The sequence below is a fragment of the Neofelis nebulosa genome, chromosome 4 (genome assembly GCF_028018385.1).
Source record: "Neofelis nebulosa isolate mNeoNeb1 chromosome 4, mNeoNeb1.pri, whole genome shotgun sequence".
Classification (NCBI taxonomy): domain Eukaryota; kingdom Metazoa; phylum Chordata; class Mammalia; order Carnivora; family Felidae; genus Neofelis; species Neofelis nebulosa.
In genome coordinates this window covers 44,024,655-44,039,045 of record NC_080785.1, presented here as the reverse complement: position 1 = coordinate 44,039,045, position 14,391 = coordinate 44,024,655, and the positions used below count along the sequence as shown (strand labels likewise).

The 14,391-nt window shown below is 36.6% G+C and overlaps 1 protein-coding gene and 1 long non-coding RNA gene across 6 annotated transcripts in view; both read right to left on the bottom strand.

The window, feature by feature from the left end:
* The window catches only part of DPY19L1 (dpy-19 like C-mannosyltransferase 1), a 105,801-nt gene that overhangs the window by 30,794 nt on the left and 60,616 nt on the right, over positions 1 to 14,391 (bottom strand). For 4 of the 5 annotated variants that reach the window (XM_058724616.1, XM_058724612.1, XM_058724613.1 and 1 more), the window contains exons 8-11: positions 13,874 to 13,965; positions 11,918 to 12,017; positions 9,681 to 9,758; positions 734 to 820 (exon numbers count right to left, since the gene is read on the bottom strand). In XM_058724616.1, the coding sequence (XP_058580599.1) occupies positions 734 to 820; positions 9,681 to 9,758; positions 11,918 to 12,017; positions 13,874 to 13,965 (357 nt within the window). The remainder of the gene's footprint in view (positions 1 to 733; positions 821 to 9,680; positions 9,759 to 11,917; positions 12,018 to 13,873; positions 13,966 to 14,391) is intronic. The other variant, XM_058724615.1, reaches the window with a different exon arrangement.
* On the bottom strand, positions 7,263 to 9,673 carry LOC131509149 (uncharacterized). Its single transcript, XR_009260317.1, has 2 exons — positions 9,215 to 9,673; positions 7,263 to 8,973 (listed from the first exon to the last, which is right to left on the bottom strand). It is a non-coding gene; the product is annotated as an uncharacterized LOC131509149 (long non-coding RNA).

Sequence of the window (14,391 nt, the reverse complement as noted above, 5' to 3'; positions counted from 1 at the left end):
TCTTAGGTACACTAAACATTATAATGGTGAGATCCATGAATAAAAAAGGCATACCCACCTCTGGAAGTCCTTAAATTTAGGAAGATTTATATTTAGAAGGTCATCCTGCCAAAAGTGGCAGAAGGAGTTAGACGACCTTTCACCATTTGTTCCAATTCTAGCAGACAGTCTCCCAATAATCTAAACCTGCTCTCAGTAGTGATTTAGCAAAATACAACTGAATCATCACCTGACTGAAACTATCTAAATATTTCACACCAATAGAACAGGAAAAAAAAAAAACAAAACTAAGAGAACCCAGGGCCCCACACCTCTGATCACAGCAAAACCAGGAGAGACTACTGCGAACTGCCACAGGGAGGCAAGGGGGGTCAGCAAGTGGAGTAGGAATAGGATAAAAACTGCAAAGAGGGGAGGAAACAAGAACAAGAAGAAAGCGTGAAACCTTTCTCAAGTGAAACCTGGGACCAAAACTTAGGTGACAGAAAAGACAAGGAAAGAGAAAGGGCAAAGTAGAGGTATGAGGCAAGGGGCTATGTTTTCCAGTATTAACTCTTTTGTTTCTTTCCTGTTTGAAAAGTGAGTACTGGAATACTCTATCACATATAGGTGAATTCATTAAAACACCTCAGGTGATTCTTATAGAAAATAACTCATGAATCCCAAGCCAGTGGTTAAAAAAACTGGTCAGTCATTAGTTTCAAAAACAGCCATATACTTAAGAGGCACTTACCCAAATAATTACCAAAGAGGAAGCATAATAAGAAGTTAATAACATTGAGTTTCCAAACATCAAAACAAAACAAAGTGCAAGAGAAATCTGGAAAAATCCAAGAAAAATATAATTAATGCACATAAAAACACTGATTTTTATTCTTAAAATTGCACATGCCCATGATGAAATTCAAACCATTCACAAGAGAACAGACAATGAAAGCAGCTCATGTTCTATCCCACACTTCAAAACCCAAAAGATCGCCACCATCAACAGTTTCCTGTGCATCCTCCCACATAGTCACATGTACAAATTCCAGTTTGTATTTTTTAAAAACCACAAATGGAAACTTGGCCCATAAGCTATGCTACTGATTGCTTTACTCTGACTTTGTTTCCGAGAGCTTTCCAGGAATCCAAACCAATCTAATTCATTCCATTGAATAACTGAAAAAAGTACACCACTCTAAAGTGGTTCCATAATTTACTGAACAGTCCTAGGACTACTGCTGAACAGGTAAGTACCTTCCAGCTTTATTTTGCTGCTATTTTGCTTTTCCTGTTGCAAACACCGTTATGATAAGCATCCTTAGGTGTATATCTTATATACATGTCCAACACTCATGAGATAAATTATTTTATTTTTATCGCCATAAAAAATATTGTACCAATTTACCCTCCATCAATGGGATATGAGAGCTCCTGCTGATACACACTCCTGCCAATTCTTTTAAATGTTTGACAATCTTTTTTTTTTAAGTTTTTAAGTTATTCAGAGAGAATGATCTTTTTTTTTTTTTTTTTTTAAGTTTATTTATTCAGAGACAGAGACAGAGAGTGTGCATGCAAGCTGGGGAAAGGCAGAGACGGAGACAGAGAATCCCAAGCAGTCTCCGTGCTGTCAGTGCAGAGCCCAACTCGGGGCTCAAACTCACGAACCAGGAGATCATGACCTGAGCCGAAATCAAGAGTCAGACGGTCAACCGATGGAGCCACCCAGATGCCCCTATTTGACAAGCTAATATAAGAATGTTGCCTCATTATTTCACTTTTCCATTCTTTTAATACTGGGTAGATGCACTATCTTTTCTTCTATTTGTTGTTTTTGTTACTGTGTGTCTGAATTGCTTATTCCTACTGCCCATTTTTCTACTGGGTTTCAGCTATTTTCTTTAAGAGCTCTCTTTATATATTATGAAAAAAATCTCTCCTTATCAAACAAACATACTGTAAATATTTTTCCCAGTTCATTTTTATCTTTGTGGCATTTCTGTATTATGATTGTTTTCCAAATTTTTATGATCATCAAATTTATCATTCATTTCCTTTAGGTCTTCCATTATCAGAAAAGCTTTAAAAATAAAATAATCCATGTTTTCTTCTAGAAGTTTTCTTTTTGAGCCATATATATGAATTTCTTCTGAATTTTAGAATCAGCTTAAGTTTCAAAACTGACATTTTTATTAGAACTGTTTTATTCAATAATATATATCACATATTTATAGCTATAATCTGTCAACTGTTGAATCTTTAGATCCAAAAATACCACATTGCTTCCATTTCTCTAAGTGTTCCTATACTTATTCATTAGCAGAGTATAAAATTTTCTTCATATAGATCCAGCATATTAAGTTTACTTCAAAGTATATTATTTCTGTTGCTATTCTATCAGGAATATTTTTTCATCATGTTTTCTGACTGCATAAAAAAATTATGGTAAATATACAGAAATGAATATAATCTTTTATTATTTCTAGTAGTAGTTTATTAACTTTGGTTTTTTTAGGTATTCAAAATCATATCACCTGCAAATAATATTTCTTTGTCTTCCCTTTATTTTTGAAAGTCTTATTTTTTAATCAATTGTATTGTTTGATATTCTTTCAACAAAATTAAGTAATAAAAGTGACAATAGGCATTATCTGTCAAGCTTCTGGCATTAATGGGAATAGTTCTATTGATGTATCATTTTGTGTGATGCTACTAGCTTTTGAAGTATATGTATATATTTAAAATTTCAACGAAGGGGCGCCTGGGTGGCTCAGTCGGTTGAGCGACCGACTTTGGCTCAGGTCATGATCTTGCGGTTTGTGAGTTCGAGCCCCGTGTCGGGCTCTGTGCTGACAGCTCAGAGCCTGGAACCTGCTTCGGATTCTGTGTCTCCCTCTCTCTCCGCCCCTCCCCCGCTCATGCTCTGTCTCTCTCTGTCAAAAATAAATAAACATTAAAAAAATTTTTTTAATTTCAATGAAATTTCCATCTATTTTCATTTGATTACGATCTTAAAATAAGAAATAGATATTGACTTTTATTAAATACCTTTATAGCATCACAGGAAATGATCATATTGTTGATCTTCTAAAAATATATTGATGTGACAAATTATATTAATATAATTTCTAATGTCAAACCTTTCTCACATTCCTGGAACAAACTTAACTTTTCATGGTACATTATTCACCATACACTTACTAAATGGGTAAGGAGCCAAATTCTCAAAATTTTATGACAATACCTTTTTCCCATAAGTGCTAAAATTTAAGACTAATTCTAAACTTTCCCAATCAATTCTGGCAAAAATTAGCAGAATAACATCACATTAGCAGAATAAACAGATTCACAACCAACAATCAGGTAAAGCCATGTCAAGGGTATTCAAGAAAAAAATTAAGGCAGTATTAAAAAAGGAGGTCCTGAAGGTCTGCAGAGACATTTGCGATCCATTCCCACCTCAGCAGCCAGTCTGGTCACTTCCCTGCTCAAACCCTCCAAAAGCTTTGATTGTCACTTTAAGGGAAAGCCAAAGGCCTTACAAACACCTACGGAACTTCTAGGGCCTTCCCCACTAACACCTGGAACCTCATTTCACATTACCTTTCCCATCTCACTCCAATCCAGCCACATCTTGGACATGCAGGAACATACCGGGGACACCCCCATCTCAGAGCTTTCGTACCCGCTCTCTCTCTTAACCTAACAGACGCTACCTCCACTCCCTCAGCTATCTCTATGTAACCTTCTCAGTGAGGCCTTATCTTTGCACCCTTTTCAATTCTGACCTCCAGTACACACTCAGCACATTTTTTGTCTGCTTTCTTTTCCTAATACCTTTGGAATTAACATACTGTTTATCTTACATATTTGCTTTCTTTGTACTCTAGAACACAAGGTCCAGGGGCACCTGGGTGGCTCCATCGGTTAAGCATCCGACTTTGGCTCAGGTCATGATCTCATGGCTTATGAGTTCGAGCCCCGCATCGGGCTCTGGGCTGACAGCTCAGAGCCTGGAACCTGTTTCGGATTCTGTGTCTCCCTTTCTCTGCCCCTCCCCTGTTCATGCTCTGTCTCTCTCTCTCAAAAATAAATAAAAATTAAAAAAAAAAAAAATTAGAATACCAGCTCTAGAAGGGAAGGGTTTCTTTCTTTTTATTGTTTTTTTCACTGCTCTATCCTTAGAACCCAGGAAATGTTTGACAAACAACTCATTGCTCAAAAACATCAGTGAATTCAAATTTGAGGGAAAAAATTTGAAAATTTGAAAATTTGAAAAAACAAGAAAATTAAGAACTTAAAAGGTGCAGAATAGAGATTACGAATTATTTAGTATTTGTCTTTTTTTGAGTATCTGTATTTTTAGTAGGTTAAAAAAAAATAAGACAACACTGTGAATGACTTATGTTAGTGAACTTTTTTTTTAAGTTTATTTATTTTGAGAGAGAGAAAGCACACAAGCGAGTGCAAGCAGGGGAGGAGTAGTGAGAGAGGGACAGAAAGAATTCCAAGCAGGCTCCGTGCTGACGCAGGAGCCCCCACGAACCATGAGATCATGACCTGAGCTGAAACCAAGAGTAGGACGCTTAACGGACTGAGCTACCCAGGTGCCCCATTATGTTAGTGAACTGTAAAACTTAGATGATATGGGACAATTCCTAGCAATGCAAGAGTTATAAAAAACTATTCAAGAAAGAAATCTAAACTGTCTTATTATCATGAAACAAGTTAGATCAGTAATTTAAAATCTGTCCACAAAGAAAACAATAGGTCCATATAGTTTAATAGGCAATATCACCAAACTTTCAGGGAATATTCCTTCCAATCTTAAATAAAATCTACCACAGAAAGAAAAGGTAGAGACAACTTACAATTAAATTCTATGGGGCTAGAATAAATCTGATATAAAAAACCATCAAGTGTGGCTGGAGCATTCTGGGAGAATAGCAGGTCTGCTCACCTAAATAACAACTGCACTGGCCAAATCTGTCTGATGGAACTGTTCTGGAACTCGGGAGTCTATTAAGAGTTACAACTTCCAGGAGAACTCTTCAATGGGAAATTGAGTTAATTTGAGTCCATTTCAGCTCTTACCTCAACAGCAGCTACCCATCGAGACACAAACAGTCCTGCACAAGTTCAAAAGCATAGGCAACAAAAGCAAAATAAACAAGCGAAACTATATCAACCTAAAAAGCTTCTGCATAGCAAAAGAAATGATCAACAATATGAAGAAGCAACTTACAGAATGAGAGAAAATATTTGCAAACCATCTAGCAGAGTTAATATTCAAAATATGTAAGCTTTTACAACTCAATAGTCAAAGAAACCCAAAAGCCCACATAATCTGATTAAATATGGGCAGAAGACCTGAACAGACATTTTTCTAAGGAAAACATACAAATGGCCCACAGATATAGAAGTTGCTCAACATCACTAATCATTAGGTAAATGCAAAACAAAACCACAATGAACATCACCTTACACCTGTTAGAATGACTATTATAAAAAAGACAAGAGATAAGTGTTGAAGAGGATGTGGAAAAAAGGAACCCTTGTTTTCTGTTGGTGGGAATGTAAATTGGTACAGCCACTATGGAAGATACTATGGAGGTTTCTTAGGAAATTAAAAGCAGAACTACCATATGATCCAGCAATCCCAAAGAAAGAAAATGAAAACGGGATCTCAAAGAGGTATCTGTACTCCCATATTCACTGCAGCCTTATTCATAAGAGCCAAGACATGGAAATAAACTAAGTTTGCATCAATGAATAAATAGATATTGAAATTGTGATGTGTGTGTGTGCGTACACACACACACACACACATATACGCAATGCAAAAATTATTCACCCATAAAAAAAAGAAATCCTTCCATTTGCATCAACATGGATGGATCTTGAACACATCATGCTAAGTAAAATAACACATTAAGAAAAAAATAACTGGCACAGTTAAAATCATAGACATAGAAAGCAGAATGGGGGTTTCCAGGAGCTGGAGGGGAAGGAGGGGAATAGGTAATTATTGTTTAATGGGTATAGAGATTCTATCTCGAAAGATGAAAAGAGTTTGAGAGATGGTGGTAATGGGTGCATAACAATGTGAATATACTTAATACCACTGATGGGTACACTTAAAAAGATTAAGATAGTGAATGTTACATTATGTATATTTTACCACAATAAAAAAATGGAAAAAATTTCTGTTTGGAAATAATTATTTATTTTCCTTTATATAACTATAGGGATTTAGGAACTTGTAAAGTGATAACGAAAGAAGGTATTTCACAGTAAGAAACTAGTTCCGTAGTTAGTAAGTCACATCATAAACCATATACCATTCACCCAAGACAGGTTCTACTACAAATAAACCTGAGTAATGTTAGTATTTTTTTAACTGTAATTGAGTCAAACACCTTACCCATAGTCACCTGTGTGACCTTGTGACTGACCAACTCTAAATGCTAATTATTTTTTTTAAATGTTTATTTATTTTGAGAGAGAGAGAGACAAAGCGAGCAGGGGAGGGTCAGAGAAAGAATCCCAAGCAGGCTCCACCCTTTCAGAGCAGAGACAGACATAGGGCTCGATCACACGAACTTGAGATCATGACCTGAATGGAAATCAAGAGTTGGACATGTAACCGACTGAGCCACCCATGTGCCCCTACACAATTATTCTGATTTTTGCTGCAATGTAAAAACAAAAAACAAAAAACAAAAAAACCCACAAAAAACGATATTAAACAGTTTGGGGGGGGGAAAAAGGCAAGTGTAACAAAAGGATAATTACTGTCTAATCCCATTCATGAAGAGATTTAAAAAGAGATAAAAAAAAGAGATTTAAAAAATTCATGAAGAGCAAAATGAATCCAGTAATATATAAAAATTGTATTTAGTCCATAAAAGCAAGGTTTCTTGCTGTATAATATCAATTAATATAATTTACCACAGTAACATATTAAAGGGAAATATACACAGGATCATCTAGACAGACACTTTAGAAAAGCATTTGATGAAACTTAGCTTTTATTAATTTCTTTTAAGAGGTGCTCAAAGCTTGAGGACACGTTAGAAAGACAAAGAAGCCAGCTTTATGTAGCTGGCCAAATCAGGAACAAGTTAAGCATAAAAGCATAAAAATAAATAATGAAAATGGTGGATTATACTGCAGTGAATAAAACAGATGCCATTTTCTCTTGGACATAAGAGAGAAAGTGGTAAGAGATTTGAATAGGAACGTCACAAAAAAGGAAGCACAAAGGGCCCACAAACACACGAAAAGATCTTTGGCTTTATTGACAATCAGAGAAAATGCAAATTAAGGCCATAAGATACCATTTTATACTCACCCGAAAGACAAAATAAAAAAAGGATGTACAATAATATGAGCTATATATTATCCATTACTGTTTGAGGTAGTCTAATCATTTTTGAAAAACAATACAGGATTAAATTAAAAAGCTGAACATGTATATAATTTACGACCCAGGAGTTCTACTGTTAGGTAAATACCCTAGAGAAATTCTTAATATATATGCCTCAGGAGGTACATGTGACAATATACAGCATTATTCATAAAAGAAAAAAGAAGAGGAAAAAACCTAAATGTCTTTCAACAAGAAAATGGGTAAATAAATTGTGCTTTGTTTATACAATGGAAAGTGCAAAGCAAAGAAAATGTCTGAACTCCAGTAACATCAAAATCTCAGAAACCTAAGTAAAAATGTAAGTCTCATAAACAGATACCATTTTTACAAACCTTAAAAACAATACTAACCTATAATAAAAAGGGTATATTATTCAGGAATACATAAAAGGTAAAGTCACCAAGAAAAGCAAGTTAGTTATAATTTAACAAGTCAGGAGACTGATTATCCCTAGGAGAAGTGAGGGGGATGTATCTAGGGCACACAAGGATTTCCAAGTAATGACGGTTCTATTTTTCAGTTAGAGGGTGGGCTCATGCTTGTTAATTTTACAACTGTACTCAAAACTTCCCTATATATTATAATGTCCTTTTATAGAGAATAAAAAACAATAATGGCATATTATAATAACATCAAAATTATAGGGAAAAGAAAACATTAAATTTTAAAAATTAGTGACAATGACAGATACTCTTGAAGAATAAACATTCATCAAAATAAACCATCCAGCGCCTTAGGACCTTTGTTCTAACTGTTCCATGACATCTACTTAGCTAACTCCCTCTCCTTCCAATCTTTGCTTTCCTCTCCTCTTCTCCCTAAAGACCTGCCCTAACTACTTACTTGATATCTTAATCTCCCACCACCTAAGACTGGCACTCCTAAAAAAATTAAAAATAGAGAACTACCCTATGACCCAGCAATAGCACTACTAGGAATTTACCCAAGGGATACAGGAGTGCTGATGCATAGGGGCACTTGTACCCCAATGTTTATAGCAGCACTTTCAACAATAGCCAAATTACGGAAAGAGCCTAAATGTCCATCAACTGATGAATGGCTAAAGAAGATGTGGTTTATATATACAATGGAATACTACTTGGCAATGAGAAAGAATGAAATCTGGCCATTTGCAGCAATGTGGATGGAACTGGAAGGTATTATGCTGAGTGAAATAAGTCAGTCAGAGAAGGACAGATATCATATGTTTTTACTCATATGTGGATCTTGAGAAACTTAACAGAATACCATGAGGGAAGGGAAGGGAAAAAAAAAAATTTACAGAGAGGGAGGGAGGCAAACCATAAGAGACTCTTAAATACAGAGAACAAACTGAGGGTGGATGGGGGGAGGTGGGTAGGGGAGAGGAGGAAATGGGTGATGGGCATCGAGGAGGGCACTTGTTGGGATGAGCACCGGGTATTGTATGTAAGCCAATTTGACAATAAATTATATTAAAAATTAAATTAAATTAAAAAAAAAAAAAGACTGGCACTCCTGATCGCCCTGAGGTACCTTGATTTGTTCTTTTCTTTTTTTCTACAGTCCTGTGTCACCTTCTATTTTTTTTTTTAATTTTTTTTAAGGTTTATTTTCATTTTTGAGACAGAGAGAGACAGAGCATGTACAGGGGAGGAGCAGAGAGAGAGGGAGACACAGAATCTGAAACAGGCTACAGGCTCTGAGCTGTCAGCACAGAGCCCGAAGCGGGGCTCGAACTCATGGACCGTGAGATCATGACCTGAGCCGAAGTCGGACGCTTAAGCGACCAAGCCACCCAGGCGCCCCCTATGTCACCTTCTAATACTATATACTTTGCCCATTTACTGTGTTCATTATTTACCCTCTGTGCTCTCGCATTCCCCATTCTCCCAGAATGTGATTAACATGGATGCTGGGATCTGTGTAGTTCTAGTCTCAGGTACAACCCACGTGCCTGGATGGTTGGTGCTCAGAAATGAACATTCCACTTCATTTTAACAGAAGGCTACTGGATAATACACCATTCTATGTTTCTCTCTCACGAATTCTCTCTTTTACTTGTAGCAAGTCAGGCACAATCTCAAACCAGATAACATGACCCAAATTAAAATTTTCTGGGTGGCCTATTTTAAAACATGGTCTGTTAATTATATCACAATATTTGAATGACACTTTTTTTAGTTATGGAATCCTATTATGAGTTTCAACCATGTGTATAACAAATAGTAACGAGGAGTTTAAGGTCAAAGTAAATCGAAAAACAAAAAATTTAAACCATTACCATGTGTATATAAATGATCTTCCGTAATTTGCATACATCAATGTATCCCACAACATATACAGCAAATAATGATGCAATCTGAAATTTAAGAAGAAGTTAAATTATAAATAAAAATTACATACATAATGAATACCTATAAGAATGAAAAAAGATTATTTTTTGTTTTTTCTCACTTTGATTTGTATTTATATTAAAAGGAAATTCTTTAGTTTCTCTCTTACCTGCCAATTTACTATTGAATATGGTCAATATATAAATATAGCAAAATTGATGTTTTTCCTTCCATACACAGCTGTCTTACATAACCATGTAAATTTTCTACTTTGTGGATTATTCAACACAATACTCATTATAATGTCAGGGTGACTCTACTGTCAACATGTACAATTACAAAGTGCCTTGCCCAATCAAAAAATATAAAAATTTAATTATAATGTATGATAATTAATACATAATTGGGAAAGGTACATTGAACTCAAAAGTAATCATGTAATGAGTGTGTGTGTAAAAATGCATTAAGTTCTGCTTATTAGTCACTCTTTACAAGAATCTCCATTAGTGTTCTCTTTCATATAAATATTCAAGTACTTGTTATAATCAAATTTATCAAATTTCAAATTAGAAGGATAATTTTCACTACTTTTAACTTTCTTCACAGTTTTGAAGAAACCTGCATATATATTTACCAAGAATTCAAGGAGTACTGGAGTTATTTAGATGAATTAATTGATTAAATGATAACAATGTACCTCTTCATAAAATATAGTTACTCGGTCAAACAATGACTCTCCACCCTTCTTCATGGAGAAAGCAACTCAGATTAAATTCCATGCTTCCCCTACCACACAAACATGGTACAAATGAGCTGTAAAGTGGCTGAATGCTTAAACACAGAACTTAAAATTTCATTCATCAAGTTATTTATCTCCAAAATGATCTACAACAAATTTTCTCATTAGCAAGAAAAACAAGATTTCCCTTTACCAGGGATTTACCCAAGGGAAACACTGCATTGCCTAAGGATGAGACTAATATGACATGGTAACTGGGAGGAAGTGTGCCTCGTTATTCAACATAAGCCCCTCACTCCGTGCAACGCCTTCCCCCACTCACCACCCCCCTAAAAAAAACAACAACAACGCAGGTTAGCACCCCTAGCTGGAAGCAACGGCAACTCTCCCTTTCCACCCCAGAGCCAAGCAATACACAGCAGGCCTACAAGGGTAGACTCTTAAGGAGTGTCTCTCAGGGCCATATTTAAGCAGACACATTTAAAATGTCACCAAGCTAAAGGAAACAAGGGAGCCTAAAAGGTAAGATCAAAGAAAGAATGAAGTACAAATAGAGCCTCTTTTTAAAAAATAATGATAAAAGCACCTGACCTTACTGGCATCTTGCTAAGTACCAGCAATGTGTTAAGTCTAATATGCATTCCCTCATCTGATCCTAACCCAATAAAGTAGGTTCTTTCATTTTCTCTATCTCACAACGGAGAAAAATGAAACTAAGCAAAGTTAAGCAGTTTGTCTAAGTCAAGCGGCTAGTGGACAGAGTTAGGAATCAAACCCAGGTCTTACTTCATATCTCAAGCAAGACATTTCCAAGATTACAAAGCAACTCTTAATCTGCTTTATATGAATAGGAAGATGGCAAGCACAATGAGGGAGCAGAAGTAGCTGGGGGCGGGGAGCAGCATAGGGAGAGACCACCCACAATTCACTCCCTCTCTCAGCAAGCACCTTCACCTTGCTTCATATACTTCTATTTGAAGGGAGAAGGGGGCAAGAATGCACAGAAAAATGATAAATTATAGATTGGTGGGGGAGCTCTATAAATAAGAACTGTTTAGCTCCCTGTCCTATGTTATCCTGCGTGCATTTATGCTCTGGGTAAGAATGTACAGCGTTATTCATAAAAGAAGTGCATTTATTTAAGAGAAATACTTAAAGTTTCAGCGCTGGTCCTCTTTTAAGCACACTAGCAACACCGAATAACAAATATGAGTAGGCTCATCAGTTTGAGTTCAATAAAGGCACTCCACTAGTAAGCCAATAAGGAGCACTCACTAATACATAAATGTTACATATTTCCCTATCTTGAACTTTCTTTAAAAGTATTAACTAAAAAACATTTTAGGACTTAGAATCATGTAATATCTCAGTTCTATAATTTTACACAAGTGAGTACACATAATCAAACACTCAGCTTAATTCCATTTAAAACTGTAAGCACCGTACCTGAGTAAGAAGCACAAACTGAGCAAACTGCCATGGAAGCATGAAAAATACATTGGAAATGCAGAGTGCAATCAGGCTTCCTCTATAAAGTTTTGTAGCCCTTGGGAAGATAAAATAAATATGAGTAAGTTTAACCACGAGATATTCTAGCACGGCCCCGAAATGCTGACAATTAGTATCCTTAAACATAATATGGTTATAACATAAACCAGACATGAAATGAACATATGGGTTAGAAATTATACTCCCTGACACTCAATTCCAACACCTTTCCATGAACAAAACAAAGCTTGCCAGAGAGAAAGGGCAGTTGGGTCAGTATATCCGTTGAATTTTTTCAAACTGTATTTCGGCAAATTTATAACCAAACATATTTAATGCTCCATCCCAATAGCTTCATTTGGAGAGTCAGAAGATGTGTATAAAAAAGTAGCATATTCTAAGTGCTAAGTATTCTGCAGATAAATTGAATTCCGAATACGGGCTGAGTAGAGGGAAAATCTGTGGAGAGTGTGGGATAAATGTTGGGTCCTGCCCAGGGAGGACCCAGAGGAGAGAAGAGAAGAGAAGAGGCAGCAAAGGCAAGGGGCCACTGTGGAGCACCCTTAGAGGCTTCACTTTCCTGACTTGTAATTTAGGGGAACTTCAGGAAGGTGAGGCAATTTTATCTTTCGTGCTAGTTTTGAGAAGTACTTTTCTCCTAAATCAGTGAGCCAACGAGAAGCCCCCAACATGTCTAACATCTGCGCAAAGTGAAGTGTATATGCTAACACAATGCAGTATACACCTTAAAGAGATCCTCCTCAGGATAAACCTACCTGGGGCACTGAGCGCCACCACAAAACGCCTTTCTTTACTTCCTTAAGCATCCCGTTTCTGAGGACATCTCTCTCTGCTCTTCTAATCCAACTCTTTATATCATATCCCTATATCAAGTACTTTTAAAATCCAGGTAACCTTTTTGTGAGCTATGAAATCAATTTATTAGCTACAAACCCGTAATTTTTAATGGAGTGAATACATCCCACATTCGGAGAGGGGCCTGTCTACCTAAGGGACAAGGCCACATAATGGCTCTAGTCCTGCTGAGGTTGTCACAGGTGGAAATGGATCGTCCAAACGGTTTTGGTGTAACAGATTTCAACCAGCTTCACCTACATTCTGCCGATTGTCGAAGGGAGTTCTTAGTCTGAGTCATCTTCAGAGTTTCGTCAGGCTTTGTTCTATTTTTTTCGCAGTCCCCATTTTGTTTAATTTTTACCCTCTGAATCAAGGCAACATCCATCCAAACTCAATATACATCGACACAAAGGAGAGAGAAGTGTTCTTGGTCCTACTCTCTTCCATTCATACGGTGCGTGAATCTCTGTGAGGCCTCTAGCTGAAGGCCAGATGAACGTGAGAAAGCCCAATCCAATCCTGAACTTCCAGCAGGAATTCTCCTAGTAAGTGTATCTCCGGTCTACTGAGTGGTTTCTTTTTATGCTTACTGTCTGATTCTAGGGGATGCTAAACACATACAGGAAGAATTACACGCATGAACGTACCTGGCCACAATTATTCTACGAACTGTTCTTTCCTCTGAAGGACTGTATCTTACAGGTTACACTCTACTGCCATCAGTCTTCCCCCTTCTCTCTGCCTACTTTTGGGAAGCCGTGGTGGCAGCGGAAAGTGACTTCGGAAAGAGGAGATGGCAAGAGTGAAAGCAGATTTGCTGTTCCTCGAGCAACTAAGGAAAAAGGGAGAAGACTGGAAGGCAGCTGAAGAAAATGTTTTTGGTGCTGAATATTTTGAAGGTATACACTTAAAATAACCATGGATTCAACCTAGCAACGGCATCGTCTTAATTATTTCATTCCATTGACTGTTTTTATTATGGAAGCTTAAAAAATTCTAGCTTAAGTTATTCAATGCAAAACAAACAAATTAGACCTAAGGAGAAGTCAAAGTTACCTGAGAATGTGAGTCACAAGCAACATCTGAAGTACAAGGAACGGATAGGAGAAGCTTTCGCGGAGAGGTGGTGTCCACATCACACGGGTGCACTAAAAACAAAATTCATAGTGTATGGTCTGTCTGTTGAATGTGTTAAGTAAGACATACTAATCGAAAGCAGCTATTTACGAACACAAAAAAAGTCTTTTTCACACATAATTTAAATGGTATGTTGGAAAACAAGCTGCTAGGTTTTCCACCAACAGCAAAACTGAAAAGTGAGAAGCGAAACATTATTGAGAGGGGGACACACATGGCGTAAGATCTTGTGAAATAGTAACATGAATTGTCAACAACAAATACCAACAGACTTCAACTACAGCCTAAAAGGAAAGTGGGGAAAGCACGAGCAAGAAAATGTTCCGCCAAAATGAAAAACGTTTCATTTTGAATTGGTGGTGGAAACCTGTTTAGTTTGTCTTCTTCCACTTGAATTTCAGCAAAACTATCCATAACCAATACTTCAAAACTCTTTG